Source organism: Candidozyma haemuli, assembly GCF_002926055.2.
Source record: "Candidozyma haemuli strain B11899 chromosome Unknown E_2014730914, whole genome shotgun sequence".
NCBI classification, from domain to species: Eukaryota; Fungi; Ascomycota; class Pichiomycetes; order Serinales; family Metschnikowiaceae; genus Candidozyma; species Candidozyma haemuli.
The window spans coordinates 291,221-308,622 of NW_020289903.1; the positions used below are offsets into that span (position 1 = coordinate 291,221).

Below are 17,402 nucleotides of genomic sequence, written 5' to 3' on the forward strand. Positions count from 1 at the left end.
TTTATAGACCATTTTGATACACCTCCATCTCTCTTCCTACTGTCCATGTTGCATACACACCAAAATCAACTACTTACTACAACATCATCATCTAGCTCCATGTTGGTAGGGCGTACAGCAGCGACACAGAGAAGCATACGATGCTTTTCTAAGTCATTGCTATTGAGGAATCAGCCCCAAACGACAGAACCTGTCTCCTCGACACAGGCTAACCATGCCATCTCCAATAAGCAGCTTCTATATACCACAGACCGTCTTACGCCAGGGCTGATATTCTTCTTGCCTCATGGTACGAGAATTTTCAATAAGCTTGTTGGGTTCATGAAGAACCAGCAGACAAAGTACGGTTTCCAGGAAGTCATCTCTCCATTGATTTACAAGAATGAACTCTGGAAACAGTCAGGTCATTGGGACAACTACAAGGAGGACATGTTCAAGGTTGTGGGAAACGATCCTTCCAAAGAAGAGACAGTGGAAGGCTCTACTTGCACAGATCATGAAGATCAACATGAGTACGGTCTCAAACCAATGAACTGTCCTGGTCACTGTTTGATCTTCTCCAAGTTCGACAAGTCATATAGTGAGCTTCCTGTGAGATACTCAGACTTCCTGTCGTTGCATAGAAACGAGGCCAGCGGTGCTCTTTCTGGTCTTACTAGAGTTAGACGTTTCCATCAAGACGATGGCCATATATTTTGCGCCTTGCATCAGATAAATGAGGAAATCACCAACACCATCAACCTCATCAAAGATACCTATAGTGTTTTCGGTATTGACTCGGCTAAAGATGTTGAATTCTACTTGAGTACAAGGCCAGAGAAGTTTATGGGCGAGATTGAAGCATGGGACGAAGCTGAGAACCAGTTGAGAGACGTTTTGAACGCTACAGCTGGTAAAGACGGTTGGAAAATCCGCGATGGAGACGGTGCTTTTTACGGCCCTAAGATTGATATCTTGTTAACAGATGCCTTTGGCAAGAAGCATCAGGTTGGTACCATTCAGCTAGATTTCCAGCTTCCATCTCGCTTTGAGCTTAAGTATACTGCTCAGTCAGGCTCCAAGGTTCAACCCATAATGATCCACAGAGCCGTCTTTGGTTCGCTTGAAAGATTCTTTGCCATCTTGCTCGATCACTACCAAGGAGCCTGGCCCTTCTGGCTCAATCCTAGACAAGCGTTAATCGTGCCCGTCTCCGAGAAACATGTCGAGGCTGCAAAGGCATTGCAAAAGCAGATTTCTGGTGATATTGCATTTAGTGACTCGGTCGCTCCAATCACAGGGTTCAACTTTTATGTCGATGTCGATACAAGGGACGAGAGCGTTGGTACGAGAATTAAAGATGCTGTTCAAAAGAAGTACTCCTACATTTTGATGCTTGGAGACAGGGACATAGAGAAAGGTACCGTTGCGGTGAGAACGAGAGAAAGCAGGAAAGTGCTGAACATGACACCCGAAGAGATTAAAGAACTCTTCGTTAGTCTCGAGAGAAGTTACCAGTAATTCTTGTCTTTCTGTATTTGTACATAGTCTACACATTTTACGGCCCTTCCTATTCTTGTGCACCGTATTGTCTCCCGATAAGGATTTTTTCCAAGTGGATCCACAAGTCTCTGACGATCATTTTGTCTCTGAATCTTTTCTCTCCTCTGTCGATTCTCACCACGTTGACGTTCCAGTCCTTGATCTGTTTAGGCACAACGTCGTTCTGGTAAGCGACGAAGAAACCAGGATACTTCTGGAACAACACCTCAGGCTTTGAGTACTTGTATTTTGAAAATTGCCACGCTTGACCAGTGGTGAAAATGGCAACAACTCTATCCCAATATTCTGGTTTGGTGAACATATCAACGTTGTCCACCACCATGATAGAATGAGCAGATGGTGCTAACTTGTCCGATGGATGGTTGATGGTGACCACACCGGATTCTGGTCTTTTCATAGTGCTGACATTTGGTTCAACGAATCGGCTCTCTTCCAAAAACTCTTTGATGTTTGCAAGAGAAAGTAATGCAGTAGTAGCTGGGGAAATAATGATGATAGGCAGTTTCTTGTTGGCGGCAGCGCCAGCGCCGTTAGCACTACTTGGTCTGGAAGACTTGCTTCTCTTCAACTGAGAGGCAAACCTTTTGGCGTCCGATATAAGATTCTTGAAGACGATGTTCTTCGATCCTCTCAACGCCGAGTTGTGATCAACAGAGTCTTCCTGGTAACTTTCTATACGTGCCATCTGAGGGTCCTCCAACTTTCTCTTTTTATCGTTTCCGTCGGCATCGGCACCGCCAGCTTTGCTTGAAGACTCATCTTCCTTAACAAACTGACAAGCGTCAGAACTTCCACTCAACCAGGTTGTCAATTCAGCTTTAACCAAGAACTTGAAATCAGGAATGCCATTCTCTAAACATGCGTTCTTGTAATCCACAATAGATGACTTATCATGCATCCAGCAGAAAATCACCGCCCGAAGCAGCTGGCGCTGGTCTTCGTTGTAGAAGTTGGTGAGCTCGTCCAAACCATACTTCTGATCGTCGCCCAACGAAGCGTGGGTGGCTTCTTTAATATTTTCCGTCTTCTCTCCATCCTTGAAGAGCTCGATGGGCTTTTTACCCACAGTGGCTTTCCTTAACTGCTTGATGGAGTCCATGGAGGTGGTTGTAGCTAAATATCAAGCGTTGATATTTTCGCATCTCACCTATGTAGTGGAAGGGAAGCACAAAGTGCAACAACGCATCCTAGAACACCAGTAAAAACAAACGAAAATTGATAGTAGTCAAATTCATACCTTTGTGCATAGAATATACTAGTCTTATCGAAATAAAAGCTTCTGTGGAGATGTGGATGGCTGAATTGGTGGAGACGTCACGTGCCCTTATCACCACTAGAGCTCCACCGGTCTCAATAGACAGTTGCATATCACTGCTTCGTTACATAATAAACACTGGTAATGGCTTTTCCGCCTCTGGAAGTACAGCAGTGGGCTCAAGAGGCGTTTAGAACGTTAGAACGGGCGCGTGAACTATCCTCGTCTGCCCAAAATGTTCTCGAGTCCACCGCCCACATACTAGGTGACCAACTACCAAAGAAAGTCCAAACAGCTACCGAGAATTCCGACCTCATAATGGATCAACACGCTAATATTACTGCATTGATAGAGCATTTAAGAGTGCAAGTCAAAGATACAGTCATTGGGGCCCATCATAACGCTGTGGATACACAGCTTAAACCCGTCCTCACAAGGCTAGATGAAGTTCTAGGTCAATTGGGCGAAGTTCCAGTCCCAGAAGCTTTGTTGGGTGACGATGTTTCTGAAAAATCTGCTTATAAGCATTTGAGTGACTTTGTTGCTCGTGAAGAGATCGACTTACTTAAAGAAAACATCAACATATACTTGGAGAACGCAGATAAGGCATGCGATCTACTATCACTGCAACTAGAGATCCTACTAAAAGAATACCATAAAAACTCCAGGAAGTTTCTTCGCCTCCACAAATCATACAATACGTCCATTGCAGAAGTAGCTATGCTACTCCGTTTTGCAGCCATGACCCAGTCGCCACCTAAGGAACAAAGCAATTTCATAAGAACTATTTTGAAAGAAAACGGATCATTAGAACAAGAACTAGTATCTTTACTCGAGATGCTTACGAACCATTATGATCAATGCTCGATCGCTTTAGATATCTTAAAGTCCAACAGCGAAAGCGACGGGGTTAACTACGAAGTTCTCCAAAACGACACTGCTGAGCTTCCACATGTGCTACGAGAATTTGCCGCAATTCACGATATAATCATGAATAACGAGACAAGAGCGGCGAAGTTCGTGGAACTGAAATTACCTGCCATAGAAGGTTTCATAGAACAATCTTCATCGCTTTCAGAAGCGAATGTTGCATTTAAGAACGAGAAGCTCACGGGATTTGTTTTGCTTCTCCTAAAAGTCGAGGAAATATTAAGGCTGTGTCTGGTCGATGTACCTGAACCATCTGCAAAACTGGCGATTGACCTCTATACTGATGTGGTAAAGCACCTCTTGCACCACTATACCCAGTTTTATGCTACCTTCAAGCAGCATTATATCACAGAACTTCACTATGAACAGTACGTGTATCCCCGGAAATATGTCAAGATGCTCGACGACTTTTTGCATGGACCTCTTTTGGAATTGGAAGAGGAAGAGAAGGATAGAAGAGCGCAGTGGTTAACCAAGTACGGTGATTATATTCCAAAGGAGCTTGTCTTACCCGGATTCCTGAGCCAGCCTTACGTGGTACAAGTCACCACAGAAGGTCTAGAAATGCTCCAAACAGAAACAGCTGAGGAAGATGAAGCCAAGCTATTGCTGCTTTTAAAGAGGCACCATGGATTGGGCGCACATACTCAGAATGCTGGCCATACTCTGAGAAGATAAAAGCGGTTGAATGAAATGAAATAGGCATAACACTTTACATTTAGAAATCTACTATAAAGATCTTTTTTTTTTTACTTTTCCATATTTAAGTAAGCTCTTTTTCTGCTTCGATGTCGCCCTGGTGGGTGGCTGCAAAATCGTGCATCCAGCATCAAAACATCAACTTGCCTCACGTGCAGCCATATCAACATTTATCAACCACCAATTTGAACCAGGGCTAATCCATATGTCCAGATCCTTCGGCCTTCTGTTTACAAAGGCTTCAGGAAATGCCGACTCCAGTGACGCTGACAAAGGCGTCGGTATTGGTGCCCCACAGTCAATGTCTATGGCAGTCCGAGATGAGTACTCAGATATAGAAGAGTCAGACGATGAGCCAGCTGCCGAACCGCTCCAAGAGCCCGAACAGCCTAGTGGGTCACATGTGAATCAATATGGTATTGGTGCCACTCTCCTTATGAAGATGGGGTATAAACAAGGCCAAGGTTTGGGTGCAAAGCAGGAAGGTATAGTGAACCCTATTGAAACAAAGCTACGGCCTCGAGGCTTGGGTGTTGGTGGAATTCACGAAAAGGCTGGTGATGAGGTGACAAAGGAAGTTCAACCAGATAACTTTGTTCGAACTGATGCTGGTCGAGCGGTTGAAGTTCTTCGTCGTAAGTACTCCAGTCTTGTGCAGAAGCTTGGTACCAGAGGTATAAAAATGCATTCTCGGTATGAGGATCTCTTAAGATTGGATTTGACTCAAGAAAGTTCTTTTAGCGATACAAATGCCTCATTACTACGACAAGCGTACGATGCGCTCAGTCGGTTCGAAACAGACTTGACGTCGCTAGAGGCAAACATACGGCTAGAATCAGAAGAGAGCAAAACTTTCGAAACAGAGACAATTGATAACATTCAGGCAATTGAAAGCGGCCAAAGTCTTGAACTTATTCTCGAAGACTACAATCAGCAGCAAACAAAAGAGGCTGCTACCCAATGCGTACAACAGATTTTACAGATGAAACACCGCCCTGAAGTTGTCCTGCCTCATCTTTTGCTAACCATTTTACTGCAACATCTTCCTGCTGACTTAGATCCAACTGATCCTGATCTTATCAAGTGGTGCTCGCTTATGAGAGAGATTGTTGTGCAACTGTCAATCCATCTCGGTGAGTGGGATCTCTTGATTTTCAATGGTCTTAAGCCAAAGATTGAGATACTATTAAATGAAGGCAGTTTTGATGCATTGAACGATCTTATATCTGTATGGGATGAGTCGCCCGCTCTCATGGATTGTTCCCTTTTCAAAAAATCGATATTCGACCAAACGCTCGGTCCATTTATCGAGGAAGATGTTAGAAGTTGGGATATTCTAAGGAGTAAGGACTCCAAATTACATCTTATTAACCTAGTTGTTCATATTGGTCTTGATGTGAGTGTCATTTCAGCAACTTTTAGACCTCTCGAACAGCGTTTCGAGGAGCTCATTAAAACGGGAAGTGATCTTTGGACAAAGGCACAAAAAGCAAGAGACATCAGGGATTTCTATGAAACCACTATAAAGAGTCTTCTTTTCAAATATGGTGTGTGGTCGGACGTTTTTTCGCTTTGGACTTCAAAATCTCTGTTCCACGATGAACTCGTCAAAGCCATTACGGTACACATTTACGAACAATTCAGCCAGGCGGGTCCTGACTCTAATAAAAATCTAATATGGGTACTTCTACAGCTAAGGTATGATGAAAAAGTGATCCTGGAAAGTCAGCTTGAGATAATTCTACAGTTCTGTGTCTTCAACCCGTGGTTACGTGAGCTTTCGAAGTTGTTACAAGGAAAACGACAATTGATAAAAGACTGGTTTTGTGACAAACAGTCTTGGTTTGACGATACTTGCAAAGATTTTCCCATAAATGGTCTTTTGCTTTGGTTCTTCAACACCTGTTTGGAAAAGATTAGCGTCTACACCAAAACAGGTCGCTTGGCTTTAGGTGGTCTACCAAGCATAGACGAGAATGCTTTCCCTAGCATTGACAAGATTCTTCGCCTTGTTCAAGGCAATGGCACATCTGGCTCTACTGATGTCAGGGCTCTACGTCTGTCGCAACTTATGGCGGTTTTTAGAGATGTGGTAGCTGATTTCTGCTTCAAGAATGGTATTGGCTTCCTCGCGACCACTCATAGAGACGCTTCAATGAACAAGCTCTATCAATTGACACTCCGCAACGGCAAAAAGAAAACCTGTTTCATAAGTGACGATGTTTTATGGGTCGAGCACCAAAATAGATACGAACCCACTAGCGTCTATGACTTGGTCAACTTGAAGTGATTATACCACAGAGAAGTGGATTGGGTGCAAATTGTGCACATAGCGCAAAGCTAAAATGCTTCCCCTTCTTTCGATCTCACCACACACTTCTCCACCATACAAGCAATGCTTTCCAGAAGAATTCCTCGCCTGTTTCCTTTAGGCGTGAGGTTTTACGCTAAACAGCCCAAAAACAGAGTTTCCAAGTTCATTGATGACATTGGCAAAGAAGATACCAAGGCATCCCAGAATACATTGAAGACAGTGCGTTGGATGGGAGCCATTACAGTTATTACAGTTTGTTGTTCATTGTTTTGGGCAAGTTCGATGTCAGCCCCAGTGAAGGAGAAGGAAGTCGATCTTGGCGACTTGACCAAGGATATACGGCATGAGAAGGACTAAGCAGTCCTATCTACGAGGGAGTGGTCCTCGGTCACCAGCAGTGTCCACAACACTGTATGTAAATAGCAAATGTGGCCGCGACTATTACCTCATTTATGCCTTGCTGTTGAAGAGAGATGGGTTTGACGTGAATGCATCCCATTGGACCAAGACCTTAGAGTGTTGCACTGTCATGGGCAACGACTCATTGGTATGGCCACTGAAACAATTCTAACCATCATACATACTTTACGACCTCAAAGACATGGCAAAATGCAAAACATTGAATCTATCAAGAATATTACGGTCTCTGGAGCTGCATTTGGGCTCAACGGCTCGTGAGACATCGAAATCTCGTACAATCGACACAAAAACATCACCACTGGGTATTCCAGCTATAACGACACTGTAGATCCAACCTTCATAGCCTTGTAATCTTTGCTGTACCACCTAGGTGGCGCTTACTAAGCGTTGTGAAGGATTGCTTAAAAGCAGACATGATTTCGCATTCAATTATCTTTTTTTTTTTTTTTTTCACAACCTCAAGTTTCGATCAACTTCTTACTAGCCCGCAAAGCATTTGATAAAGAAAAGATCAAGCTAGTTTAACCTTCACTAATGTTTAGAACAGTCTTTTCTACTTCCTTGCGCCAAGGTGCCATTCTTTCGAGAAGATTTGCCTCCAGTGGGTCCCGCACTAGCTCGGCTTCGAGAATCGGCCTCGCACCAAGACTCGCCGCTGGTGCTTCTCTCTTGACCGTGGCTGTTCTTTACCCATTAAATCAGATTCTGAATGACGTTAAGGAACAGGCTGAGGATGTTTTGCAAGAAGCTTCCGAACAGGCTGTGAAGAAGGAGCTCAAGGTCGCCGCGGATGAGTCTAAGACCGAAGGCCTGAAAGTCGAAGAAGAAGTTGCTGGCGCTACGCAGACCGAGGGTGAGGGTGAGCCAGAGCAAGGCCAGGCTGCCTTCAATCCAGAGACTGGTGAAATCAACTGGGACTGTCCATGTCTCGGTGGCATGGCTCATGGCCCATGTGGAGAGGAGTTCAAAGAAGCATTTGCTTGTTTCGTTTATTCTGAAACTGAGCCAAAGGGCATTGACTGTATCAAGAAGTTTGAGGCCATGAGAACCTGCTTCAAGCAGCATCCTGAACACTATAAGGAAGAGCTCTATGAGGATGAAGAAGTCCCAAGCGTTGATAAGGACTCTAGCGAGTCTGGCGTTGACGCTGCCACCACTGCCGCTACCACTGCCGCTGTTTCCACTGCCGGTTCTCCTGGTGCTGCTACTACTGCTATTCCTTCCGAGGGTCCTTCACATGCATCTTCTGCTGAGCCATCTGCTGCTCCAGCCGAAGGCCAGAACGCTGCTCCAGTCGCCAGTGAATCTACTCAGTTCCCAGCAAAGGGACCATCTCACGCTGTTACGCATGACGAATCTCAATCTCCACACAAAGAAGACTCTGAGCAATGAGCTCACTAAAATAATCCGAGCCATGTACATAGAAAACAGATAAAGCAACGGAATACACAATCAAATTGGGCAGTTCTTTGTTTGGTAGTATTATATGACAATCTAAGGGATATCAAATTAGGGTTTTTGGAAATGGGGTAAATCAACATGCACATGAGCTCCTTCGTAATTTCTTCAATTCGATGGATTCGAAGCCAGCTATACTTTGCCGTCTTCCACTAGGTAGTTGTACACCGATATGGGCAGCACGTTCGAAAACCAGTTCAACGAGCAGTAGTTGTTTGCTTGATATTTCAATCAAGTCGGTGTCCCAATTAGTTATGTAATCGTCTAGGTTGATCTTTGGGTTATTACGACAAAGAACCTCGCGTATTTCGTCCTTGTCAATGCATCTATCGTTGACTCTGTCTATCTTGTTTCCGACAATTATCACTCCTGGCTTATCAACACGGCAGTGTTCCATGAACCTCGAGAACCAATCTCGTATACTTAGAACAGACTCGTAATTCGTAACGTCGTAAACGAGAATACACACATCGGCGCCTCGATAGAATGCTTGAGATATCGAATTGAAACGTTCCTGGCCCGCTGTATCCCACACCTGTAGGTTTACCTTCGTGGTAGTGGTTGCTGTGGATTGTGATCTTCGTTCAGTGTCCGAAGATAGACTTGCATTGGACTTTGGGATACTATCCTTTGGTATATTGACGGTTGTGGTCAAGTAGTCACCACCAATGGTGGCTTTATAAGCGTTCGTAAACACATGGTGAACAAACTGGGAACGAAGACACGTCTTTCCTACACCAGAATCACCTAGGAGCACCACCTTAAGGAACTGAGAGGAATCCATGGAAAAGCGCCGAAACCCTCAGAATATGGTATTTTTGGTTATGGTAGGCAAGCTATAGTTGGTGTATAGGCTGTCAGAAGTGTCTGTTCAACGGTTATCAATAAATATCAACAAATACTGGCCGTGAGTGATTGTGTAGGAGACTGTGCGAGGAAGCACACGAGAGTAAGAGCAAGGGAGATGTAGGTAGGGGTATTTTGGCACAGCAAATATAGAATAACAATGGAAGGGTCTCTTGATGCTTATCTATTTTTCTTTGACTAACAAATCTTGTTATCGTTTTTTACCAAGTATATGTACTTTTATCAGATCTGGGGTTCGTATCTACAATTGCTGCAAAATGGGTGCGGTTATGAAGAAACATGAATTGGTTAAATAGCTTATAATATTCGAATTGAACCCCAAAAGTTTTCTTTCTAAAGTTGAGGCTACAGAATGCTAAAACTAGAGGATTCTCTCGTGAAACAGTTCGTTAATGGCTGGAAACTTTATACTTTCTTGAACTCTACTGGCGCCACACTCGTATAGTGAGAATGGCTGCGAAAACAGGTTGTTCGATGGTACAACTACTACACGCCAAACGCCGAAATGAACCGCCAAATAGCAGTCAAATGATATTCCTCGTCAAAGAAATGCTAAGTATTTATAAGGATGCAATTAATGCATTTCCATGTTGCTTCCCCGTGTACTGGGAACTATGAGACAATACTGAAAACGCAAAACAACAACTTCCTGACCCAAGTTTCGTGTTTCTCGAGACAGAAATTTCTGACAGTATAAATAAAACTTCTAAGATATTAGAATTCAAGAAATGCCGCTTCATACCCTTCAGTATCCGGTTTAAGACATGGCTGTACAGCCTTATCATCACGTGCCCAAACCACGTCGCATAAAAGCAACTTCTACCACTTCCTTCTCTTCTATCGCTACCATGAAGATCTATTACATCGGCATCTTGAAGGTCAAAGACTCCGTGGTGGAGCTTGCAGCTGCTAGAGATCTTTCTCAGTTTTCTTTCTTTGAAAGATCATCTGTTTCTCAGTTCATGACTTTCTTTTCTGAGACTGTTTCCCAAAGAACCCAAGCTGGTCAGAGACAAAGTATCGAAGAAGGCAACTATGTCGGCCACACTTATACGAGACTGGAGGGCTTGTCTTGCGTTGTTATTACTGACAAGGAGTACCCAGTTCGCCCTGCTTACACATTGATTAATAAGATTTTGGAGGAGTACCTCTCGTTGCATCCCGCCAAAGAATGGAGCACGGTCACCGAACCAAACCTGGCATTTGCCTTTGACAAGTTGGACACCTACATCAAGAAGTACCAAGACCCATCTCAGGCTGACTCCATCATGAAGGTCCAGCAGGAGTTGGATGAAACCAAGATTGTTTTGCACAAGACCATCGAGTCAGTCTTGCAAAGAGGCGAGAAGTTAGACACTTTGGTTGACAAGAGTGAAGCACTTTCATCCTCATCAAGAATGTTTTACAAGCAAGCCAAGAAGACTAACTCTTGCTGCGTGATTGTTTAGGTTATTTTCTACAGATAGTGGGCTATTATAGCACTTTATGTGAATCATGTATCGTCATCTTTATATCTTTGCACTGTACGGTATATCAAATACCGCTGTAGCTTTCTATTTAAAAGGATTTTTATCGAGGCGCCATCAAGGTCTACAACCTCGACTGCTTAACAGCCTCAAACGCTTTGAGCAATTTTCTTCTGGCTCCGAGTGCTTTGACGCCCTTGTTTTCCAAATCTTCGTCAGAAAGCTCAACAAGGTCTTTCCAGTACATGTCCTTCAAGCAGTCGGTGTACTTGTGGAGACGAAGAAGCTTCAACCAAGCGGGAATATTATTGAGCAAGTCGAGCGTAGCGATCTCGGTAGGCATGGAAGACAGCCCACATGCAGCGTTGGAGGAAGATCCGCCAACAGGAGTAGAAGCTCTGGATCTGACAGTAGAGTCTTCCTTCTTCATCTTGAGAGCCGCAGCAGAAGGACCCTGGTTGGCACCACCCATAGCGGCAACAGAATATTTTTGTGGTTGCACAGGGACCGATGAAGAGTTAGCCTGGCGATTAATCAGTTCCTCATAGGCAAGTGGATTATGCGGGTAAGGCTGTTGAGGTTGCAGCGCTTGGTGTTGTTGGTAAGCGGGGCCCTTTCTATTAGAGTCAAGGGCAACACGGGAGTTGATGGTAGCAAGCGCCCCTAACTTCAGAGCAGCATTAAGGTCGTAACCTTCATCTGGGGAGTGACTATGCTGAGCGTAAGAGAGAGGCGAGTTAGAAGCAGCGGCCAACTGCAAGAAGTTGGTCTTCTCATGCAAATGAGAAGTAGGGCTTCTAGCTCTATCCAATGGATTACCGCCGTGATTACCTCCAGAAGTGGAGGGGTTAACTTGGCCAGACGAGGCTTGATTAGCATTAGGTCCTGGGAAGCGGTTGTGTAGACTTGGATCAGCCAGCTTAGGTCTCTGCAACTTTGATTCCTGGAAAAGGTGACTTCTGTAAGGGTCATTGTTCTTTGGCTTTGGCTGAGCGAGTCCGTTCTGTTGATGAGGGTTTCTCAGCTTGAAAGAGTCCAATGAAGTATTTTCCATGTTCGTGACCAAGTCTTCGTAGCCATAATTCATCTTAGGAGGCACCAGCGCCTGCTCATTAGAGTGATCGAGATGAGACTCGAGGCGAGACTTCATGGTGAGCAAAATGTCAAATGGCAAATTGTTGCACCAGTGGTCGAGCATGATGACAATGTCTTGAGGATCCAAGTTCTCCATCCAGGAAGTGAAGCCAACCAAGTCGCTGTAGAACGACAGACCAGCTCCGGAAGCTTGAAGACGAGACAAGCCAGATCCTGGAGTAGGATTCTGGTTTCTTCCTAACAAGTTGGAGAAATCATTGACGGATTGCGGTCTCGAAGGCACCAGCAACGAGGGAGGCAAAAACGACAGAGACTTGGAACCAGCAACACCCAAAAGCCCCAGAAGATGCGAGCCTGCGCCTGCGCCTGGGGCCATGTTGTTGCCCAAATGGCCCATTGGGACATTGGAAGAAGCCAAAGAAGAGAAATTCTCCAGCAACGAAGGCCCCAAGCCATGAGAAAACTGGGGCGACAAGAAATGACCCAAAGAAGGTGTTCCTCCTGTAGTAGTACCGTTGCCGCTTTCATTACTGGAAGTTGCTCCGGTGGCAGCAGCATCGTCGTTGTTCGACATGCTCAAATCCAAGTCCAAATCAGCCTTCAAGGCCTCGAACTCCTGCTGCAAGTTATAACCAACCGACTGCTGTCTTTGAGCAAGAAAGTCTTTGGGGAGCTGTGGCTGTTGCATGCTCTGGGCTCCTTCTGGACGGTCCAGTTTTGTCTGCACTGAGCCATTGCCGTGGTGGTCCACTGGAGGCGGCGAGAGAACGATGGGTCTGTCTGAGTATGACGACAAGAACTCTGGGTTCTTCGAAAAGAGTTCTTTGTCCATGGCAAAGACTTAAGTGAAGGGCAAAGTTCTTCCTATTTTAGGGTAATCTCTGGCGTGAAAGGTCGGAGGGAATGGACCTATATCGAGTAGCTCATCGATGGAGAGCGTTGCGAAAAAAGCTAGTACGATGTGGATTCTGGCGCACGTGCGGCCAGTCACGTTGGAAAAGAGACGGTTGAATCGAGTGCCTTCTTTTTTCGACCTCTCCTGAGGCGGGGGGAAACTAATTAGGGTTTTTACATTAGAGACTCGGGTCTACTTGGCCCTTGGAAGTTGTTGGTTGTACGGGACAACCTTGGTAGTAAATCCTGGGATCGGAATATTTAAAGGGATGGAAATTTCCAAAACAGGCATAAAAGCTTGGTCATTTCTCCTTTTTTTCAAACGGCTCTTTTTTTTTTTTTCCACCTTAAAGTTTTCTTTTTTCTTACGTCATTCTCCCTGCTCAACGTTTGCCTTTTAGTTCTGTAACCTTTTAGTAAAACCGTTTGCTACTAATTCAGCCGAGATACTTAAAAGGGTCCTCAACAAAAGAAGTTCTTGTCCTGGCCCTTTTGACTAGAAAATTTCATCCTGGCTGTGTAGTTTCAATGGCTCTTCCTCGGCTGCCAAGAATGGCTGCGAAATATGGAACTTGCATCCCCCAGACGAAAACCGTTATCGGTCGGGCATTGTCGAGGTGGAATAGGTTTTAAAGAACAATGCTGGAAGCAAGACTTAAGTTTGGTTTTTCTTCGCTATAGACGGTAATCTGCATGACGATGAAATGGACTTGTCTAGAGGGGAGAATTGTGTTTAGTAGAGCTCAAGTTGAGGGCAGAAGATGATCTGAGGTGAACAGGGCTGTAGTACATCGAATATAATGCAAAATGGGTCCTGGGTCCAACTGACGAGCCTAACAGGCATGGAAAGACCTTAAATTGGGTATTGGAGTAGTATGTGGTATCAACCATTGCAAGAATAATGAACTCTCAACCAGGATATGGGTGGGGACTATCACGAATATACTACCTTTTATAACAAGCACTTTTCATGACTCTATCAGAGACGCTGCTCCCTTCATACATTCAATCTTTGGACCCAAAAATAATATCTATTGAAACGAAACCATACTCCGTTTTATCTATAAAATAATCCTTCCTAATAGGATACCCGTTTGCATCAACTGCTCAATTCTGAATCTCTATTGATCCAATATTCTTTATTTTCCATGGCGACATCGCAGGTATATTCCAATTCTGGAAACAAATCCAGAATGCTTTTGAAGAGATCTTCGGCAAAAGTCTTTATGAAAAAGAGCTGTCCTTTATGCATGTTTGGACAAATTTTTAAAACATCCTCAAACTTGGTAGGTACCTTTTCATAGGTAAAGTCAAGCTCCACTTCCTCGTGGGCCAACTTCTTCTCTACAGTTTCAAGCTCCACAAGTTCTCTTGACAACACTAAAGCCCACTGCGAAGAAACACGTAAAGGTCTTGTAACGTTGGAAATGTCAGCACACTTTATCAAAAGCGAGGATATGAGTTTCACTTTATCATCTAAAGGATCGGAAGTGGTGAGTTTGAACTTCTGCAACTTATCAACATATTCGAAATGCTCTGCCATGTCAGTTGCCAATATACTACCTATCATGAGGTTTTTGAGCGTCAACTTCGACTTGGTGTCGGTGACAAATTTGAGGAGATTGGGGAAACATATGCGAAATATTCTGTTAATGAAGACGGAAGTGTGATACAGTTCAAGCACCGATCTTTCATTGTAGATTTGAGATGCTGCTGCCTCGTGGTTAATCAAGAAGGCATTTGTGACACCCGGATGGCCAACATCGTGGCCAATAGCTGAAAAAAGTAAACCAAGTGATTGGAGGGGGTTAAGGTGTGGTACGAGTGCTTCGCCTTCGGGACGAATAGTAGCCAAAGGAAACACCATATCTAGTAGCGTAGGCGAGTCATTTCCTGTGATTTTTTCGTTCAAAGCAGCGAGCTCATCTTCCTTGGGGTTCTTACGGAACTGGGAAAATTGAGGTAAACAACCGAGTCTGATAAGGTAATGAAAGCAAGCTTGCGTCACGTCGACAGCGTGGCGGAAGTTGTGGAATGGGTTACCATGCTGATAATTGTTTCTGACAATGAGAACGAACATCATAAGCTCATTCGAAGTGGGGTTGGGAAGGGAAGCCCACATGGCCAACTCTTTAATATACCGAAGAGAAAACTCAAGCATTAAAAACGTACAATAGGCCAAATCGTCATTTGAAAGTTCGTGAGATGGGAAAGCCCAGTGGCCCACCAAGTGGGCAAGACGGGCGAGATGTTTGCTGTCGTTGTTCAGGAGAAGGTCCATGGTGTTGATTTGAGAGTTCACCAACGCTAGAAGCTCACGAAGGCGGCGTTCAGTAGACGAGGACTTGGAAGCGCTTCTACCGAGTACAGAAGTCATTGTACTGATGGCATTAGTAGCATCAGGGCCAAAAGAGTCGTCGTCGAGGTAGGCGTCGTTGACCAACTGAGGAGCAGTTCCGGTCCACAACTCTACTCGAGAGACTCTGTGACCGGCCAAGGAGTTGATGGTGGCAATTGCATGATTCAAAGAAGCCACTCTGGCTTCATCCAACGCTTCGAGTTCAACCACAACAAGGTTCAAGTGGGAGAAGAAGTAACGGAAAAGCAAAGTCTTATCGGCATGGGAAAGGGAGTCCAACGGGTCAGTGGAGCCGTGGAAATCGCCCAAAACAACCAAGACGGCCTTGGAGGCATCCTTTTCAGTGTTGACTCTTTTGAAAAAATATGAAATGAGTGACTTGACACTGTGGAACCGTTGTAGCGAGTCCACGGCAAGAGAAGAAGCCGAGGCCGGCAACAGCAGCGAGGAGGACGGACTGAGCAAGTGAACGTCTGCCATGGCGGGAGGAGCTAGGATGTGGAATCAGACGGCACTATAAATGAAAAAAAAAATAGGCAGATCTGGTGTGGGTAAGTTGAGGAGTGTAGTTGGATGAGTTGTGGTGGAGAAGCTTATCTATGAAAAAGAAGCTTTTTGATGAGCGGAAAAAAGAAATTCACAGATATTTTGACAGTCGGATGTGAGACAGGGGGAAGGGAAGCATTCACGTCTTTGGGATGAAAACAAACTACCAGCTTATACACTTTGACACTGCCACTCGTAGTTACTTTCTTTTTTTATTTTTCAAAAATAATAAAAAAGAAAACCTGGAGTCCCGAGCGGCCCACATTTAAAACATTTTTCTATGACGTTCCCACCTATTACTACGGTACTGCAGAAAACCTACCTCCCGGCTGGTCTTGCAAATAAAAAAAAAAACTGCACCAGCATTCAGAGACATGGAAACGCAGAACAAAAAAAAAAAAAAAGTGGAGGCACTGGGTACTGCAGAACAGAGAGACCCACCAGCCTCACGCTCACACCACAATTCAGTTATTGTAGGAAATGAAAGGAGGAAGCTTTTTTTGGTCCTTTTTTTGTTTTTTTCTCCAAGGCGATTGTGCCGAATACTTTGGGGGCACCAGGCTTGATCGGGCAATGCGGTTGCAAAAAAAAAACTGGCAGTACCGAACGACTGTTGGCGCCCCAAAAAAAAACGTCTAATAATATTTAGTTTACATTTCTGCATCTCTGGCCGTGGATTTTCTGGCGTCTTCTTTTTTTTTTTTTCTGCCTCGTATATCTTCATTACCCTATGTTTATTAGTATTACTCACTGCTGACTCGGAATCATGGCGACTCACTTTTTTTTTGCCTCGCTCTCACTCTCCCTCACCTCCCAGTCAATGGTCAATTGTTAGTTATTCCACCGACAATGGAGCTGACGCAGGTCACGATCCAATGGCTGGCCTGGTCTGATTATATTCGGGTTTCCGTGGTATTTGTAGGTGTTTTCTCGGATGTTACATGTAGACTTTGTTAAATCATGGCGCTTTCGCTCGCCAAGCTGTCATAGTTGGCTTTTGGCGATTCCTTGTCTTGGAAGCGGAATCGACCGGTGGTGAAGCGCCGAACGACGTGTTGATCGTGGGATTTGGTGGAGGAAGCGGCGTTTGCTACGAGCCAAGGCCAGGGTGCCTCGATGCACAGATGACGTAGATCACTGGCAGCGAACGCCTCAAGCCGTGCTTAAGAGTGAGAATAATAGGTAAACGAAAGAATTTGCTCGGGGTACGAAGCTTTGACTCATGGATCAGTGGTACATTCTACTTGTAGATTGTACTTGTACACTTCATGACTCGGATCTCATTAAGCTTGTCGGCAATCTTCATACTATGCTACGATCTCGGAAGCCTAATACAATCGAGACTTTCTTTACTTTCGTAATTTTTTCTATTTATCGTCTGAGTCAATCCATAAAACCCACAAGGTTTAGTAAATCTACATTTCCGACTTGACAATGACTTGATTTTTTCTCTCCTTATGATCCCTCAGGCCATACCAATGCACGGTGCTTCTATGGTGCATCTCAGTCACCGCTAGCGCTGGCGCTTAAGCAAAAGGTATTATTCTTGAAAAAGCC

The 17,402-nt window shown here is 44.6% G+C and overlaps 9 protein-coding genes across 9 annotated transcripts; 5 read left to right on the forward strand and 4 right to left on the reverse strand. All coding sequences in view use genetic code 12, as the record gives it.

Moving 5' to 3' along the window:
* Positions 1-99: 99 nt before the first annotated feature.
* Positions 100-1,500, forward strand: MST1 (threonine--tRNA ligase; the record flags this gene model as incomplete). Its single annotated transcript, XM_025486957.1, has 1 exon — positions 100-1,500. One exon carries the CDS (start codon positions 100-102, stop codon positions 1,498-1,500), a length of 1,401 nt encoding a protein of 466 aa, XP_025340405.1.
* Positions 1,501-1,549: 49 nt separating this feature from the next.
* CDC73 (Cdc73p) lies at positions 1,550-2,641 on the reverse strand (the record flags this gene model as incomplete). Its single annotated transcript, XM_025486958.1, has 1 exon — positions 1,550-2,641. The coding sequence occupies one exon, from the start codon at positions 2,639-2,641 to the stop codon at positions 1,550-1,552; it is 1,092 nt and encodes a 363-aa protein (XP_025340406.1).
* A 300-nt stretch (positions 2,642-2,941) lies between these two features.
* CXQ85_003313 (protein kinase regulatory subunit) lies at positions 2,942-4,405 on the forward strand (the record flags this gene model as incomplete). Its single annotated transcript, XM_025486959.1, has 1 exon — positions 2,942-4,405. One exon carries the CDS (start codon positions 2,942-2,944, stop codon positions 4,403-4,405), a length of 1,464 nt encoding a protein of 487 aa, XP_025340407.1.
* A 226-nt stretch (positions 4,406-4,631) lies between these two features.
* On the forward strand, positions 4,632-7,097 carry CXQ85_003314 (uncharacterized protein; the record flags this gene model as incomplete). The annotated part of the gene is made up of 2 exons (XM_025486960.1): positions 4,632-6,712; positions 6,893-7,097. The coding sequence occupies 2 exons, from the start codon at positions 4,632-4,634 to the stop codon at positions 7,095-7,097; spliced, it is 2,286 nt and encodes a 761-aa protein (XP_025340408.1).
* A 597-nt stretch (positions 7,098-7,694) lies between these two features.
* MIA40 (Mia40p) lies at positions 7,695-8,552 on the forward strand (the record flags this gene model as incomplete). Its single annotated transcript, XM_025486961.1, has 1 exon — positions 7,695-8,552. The coding sequence occupies one exon, from the start codon at positions 7,695-7,697 to the stop codon at positions 8,550-8,552; it is 858 nt and encodes a 285-aa protein (XP_025340409.1).
* A 142-nt stretch (positions 8,553-8,694) lies between these two features.
* On the reverse strand, positions 8,695-9,402 carry YPT7 (Ypt7p; the record flags this gene model as incomplete). The annotated part of the gene is made up of 1 exon (XM_025486962.1): positions 8,695-9,402. The coding sequence occupies one exon, from the start codon at positions 9,400-9,402 to the stop codon at positions 8,695-8,697; it is 708 nt and encodes a 235-aa protein (XP_025340410.1).
* Positions 9,403-10,333: 931 nt separating this feature from the next.
* On the forward strand, positions 10,334-10,933 carry YKT6 (palmitoyltransferase; the record flags this gene model as incomplete). Its single annotated transcript, XM_025486963.1, has 1 exon — positions 10,334-10,933. One exon carries the CDS (start codon positions 10,334-10,336, stop codon positions 10,931-10,933), a length of 600 nt encoding a protein of 199 aa, XP_025340411.1.
* A 142-nt stretch (positions 10,934-11,075) lies between these two features.
* On the reverse strand, positions 11,076-12,878 carry CXQ85_003318 (uncharacterized protein; the record flags this gene model as incomplete). Its single annotated transcript, XM_025486964.1, has 1 exon — positions 11,076-12,878. One exon carries the CDS (start codon positions 12,876-12,878, stop codon positions 11,076-11,078), a length of 1,803 nt encoding a protein of 600 aa, XP_025340412.1.
* Positions 12,879-14,039: 1,161 nt separating this feature from the next.
* On the reverse strand, positions 14,040-15,779 carry PDE2 (3',5'-cyclic-nucleotide phosphodiesterase; the record flags this gene model as incomplete). The annotated part of the gene is made up of 1 exon (XM_025486965.1): positions 14,040-15,779. The coding sequence occupies one exon, from the start codon at positions 15,777-15,779 to the stop codon at positions 14,040-14,042; it is 1,740 nt and encodes a 579-aa protein (XP_025340413.1).
* Positions 15,780-17,402: the final 1,623 nt, after the last annotated feature.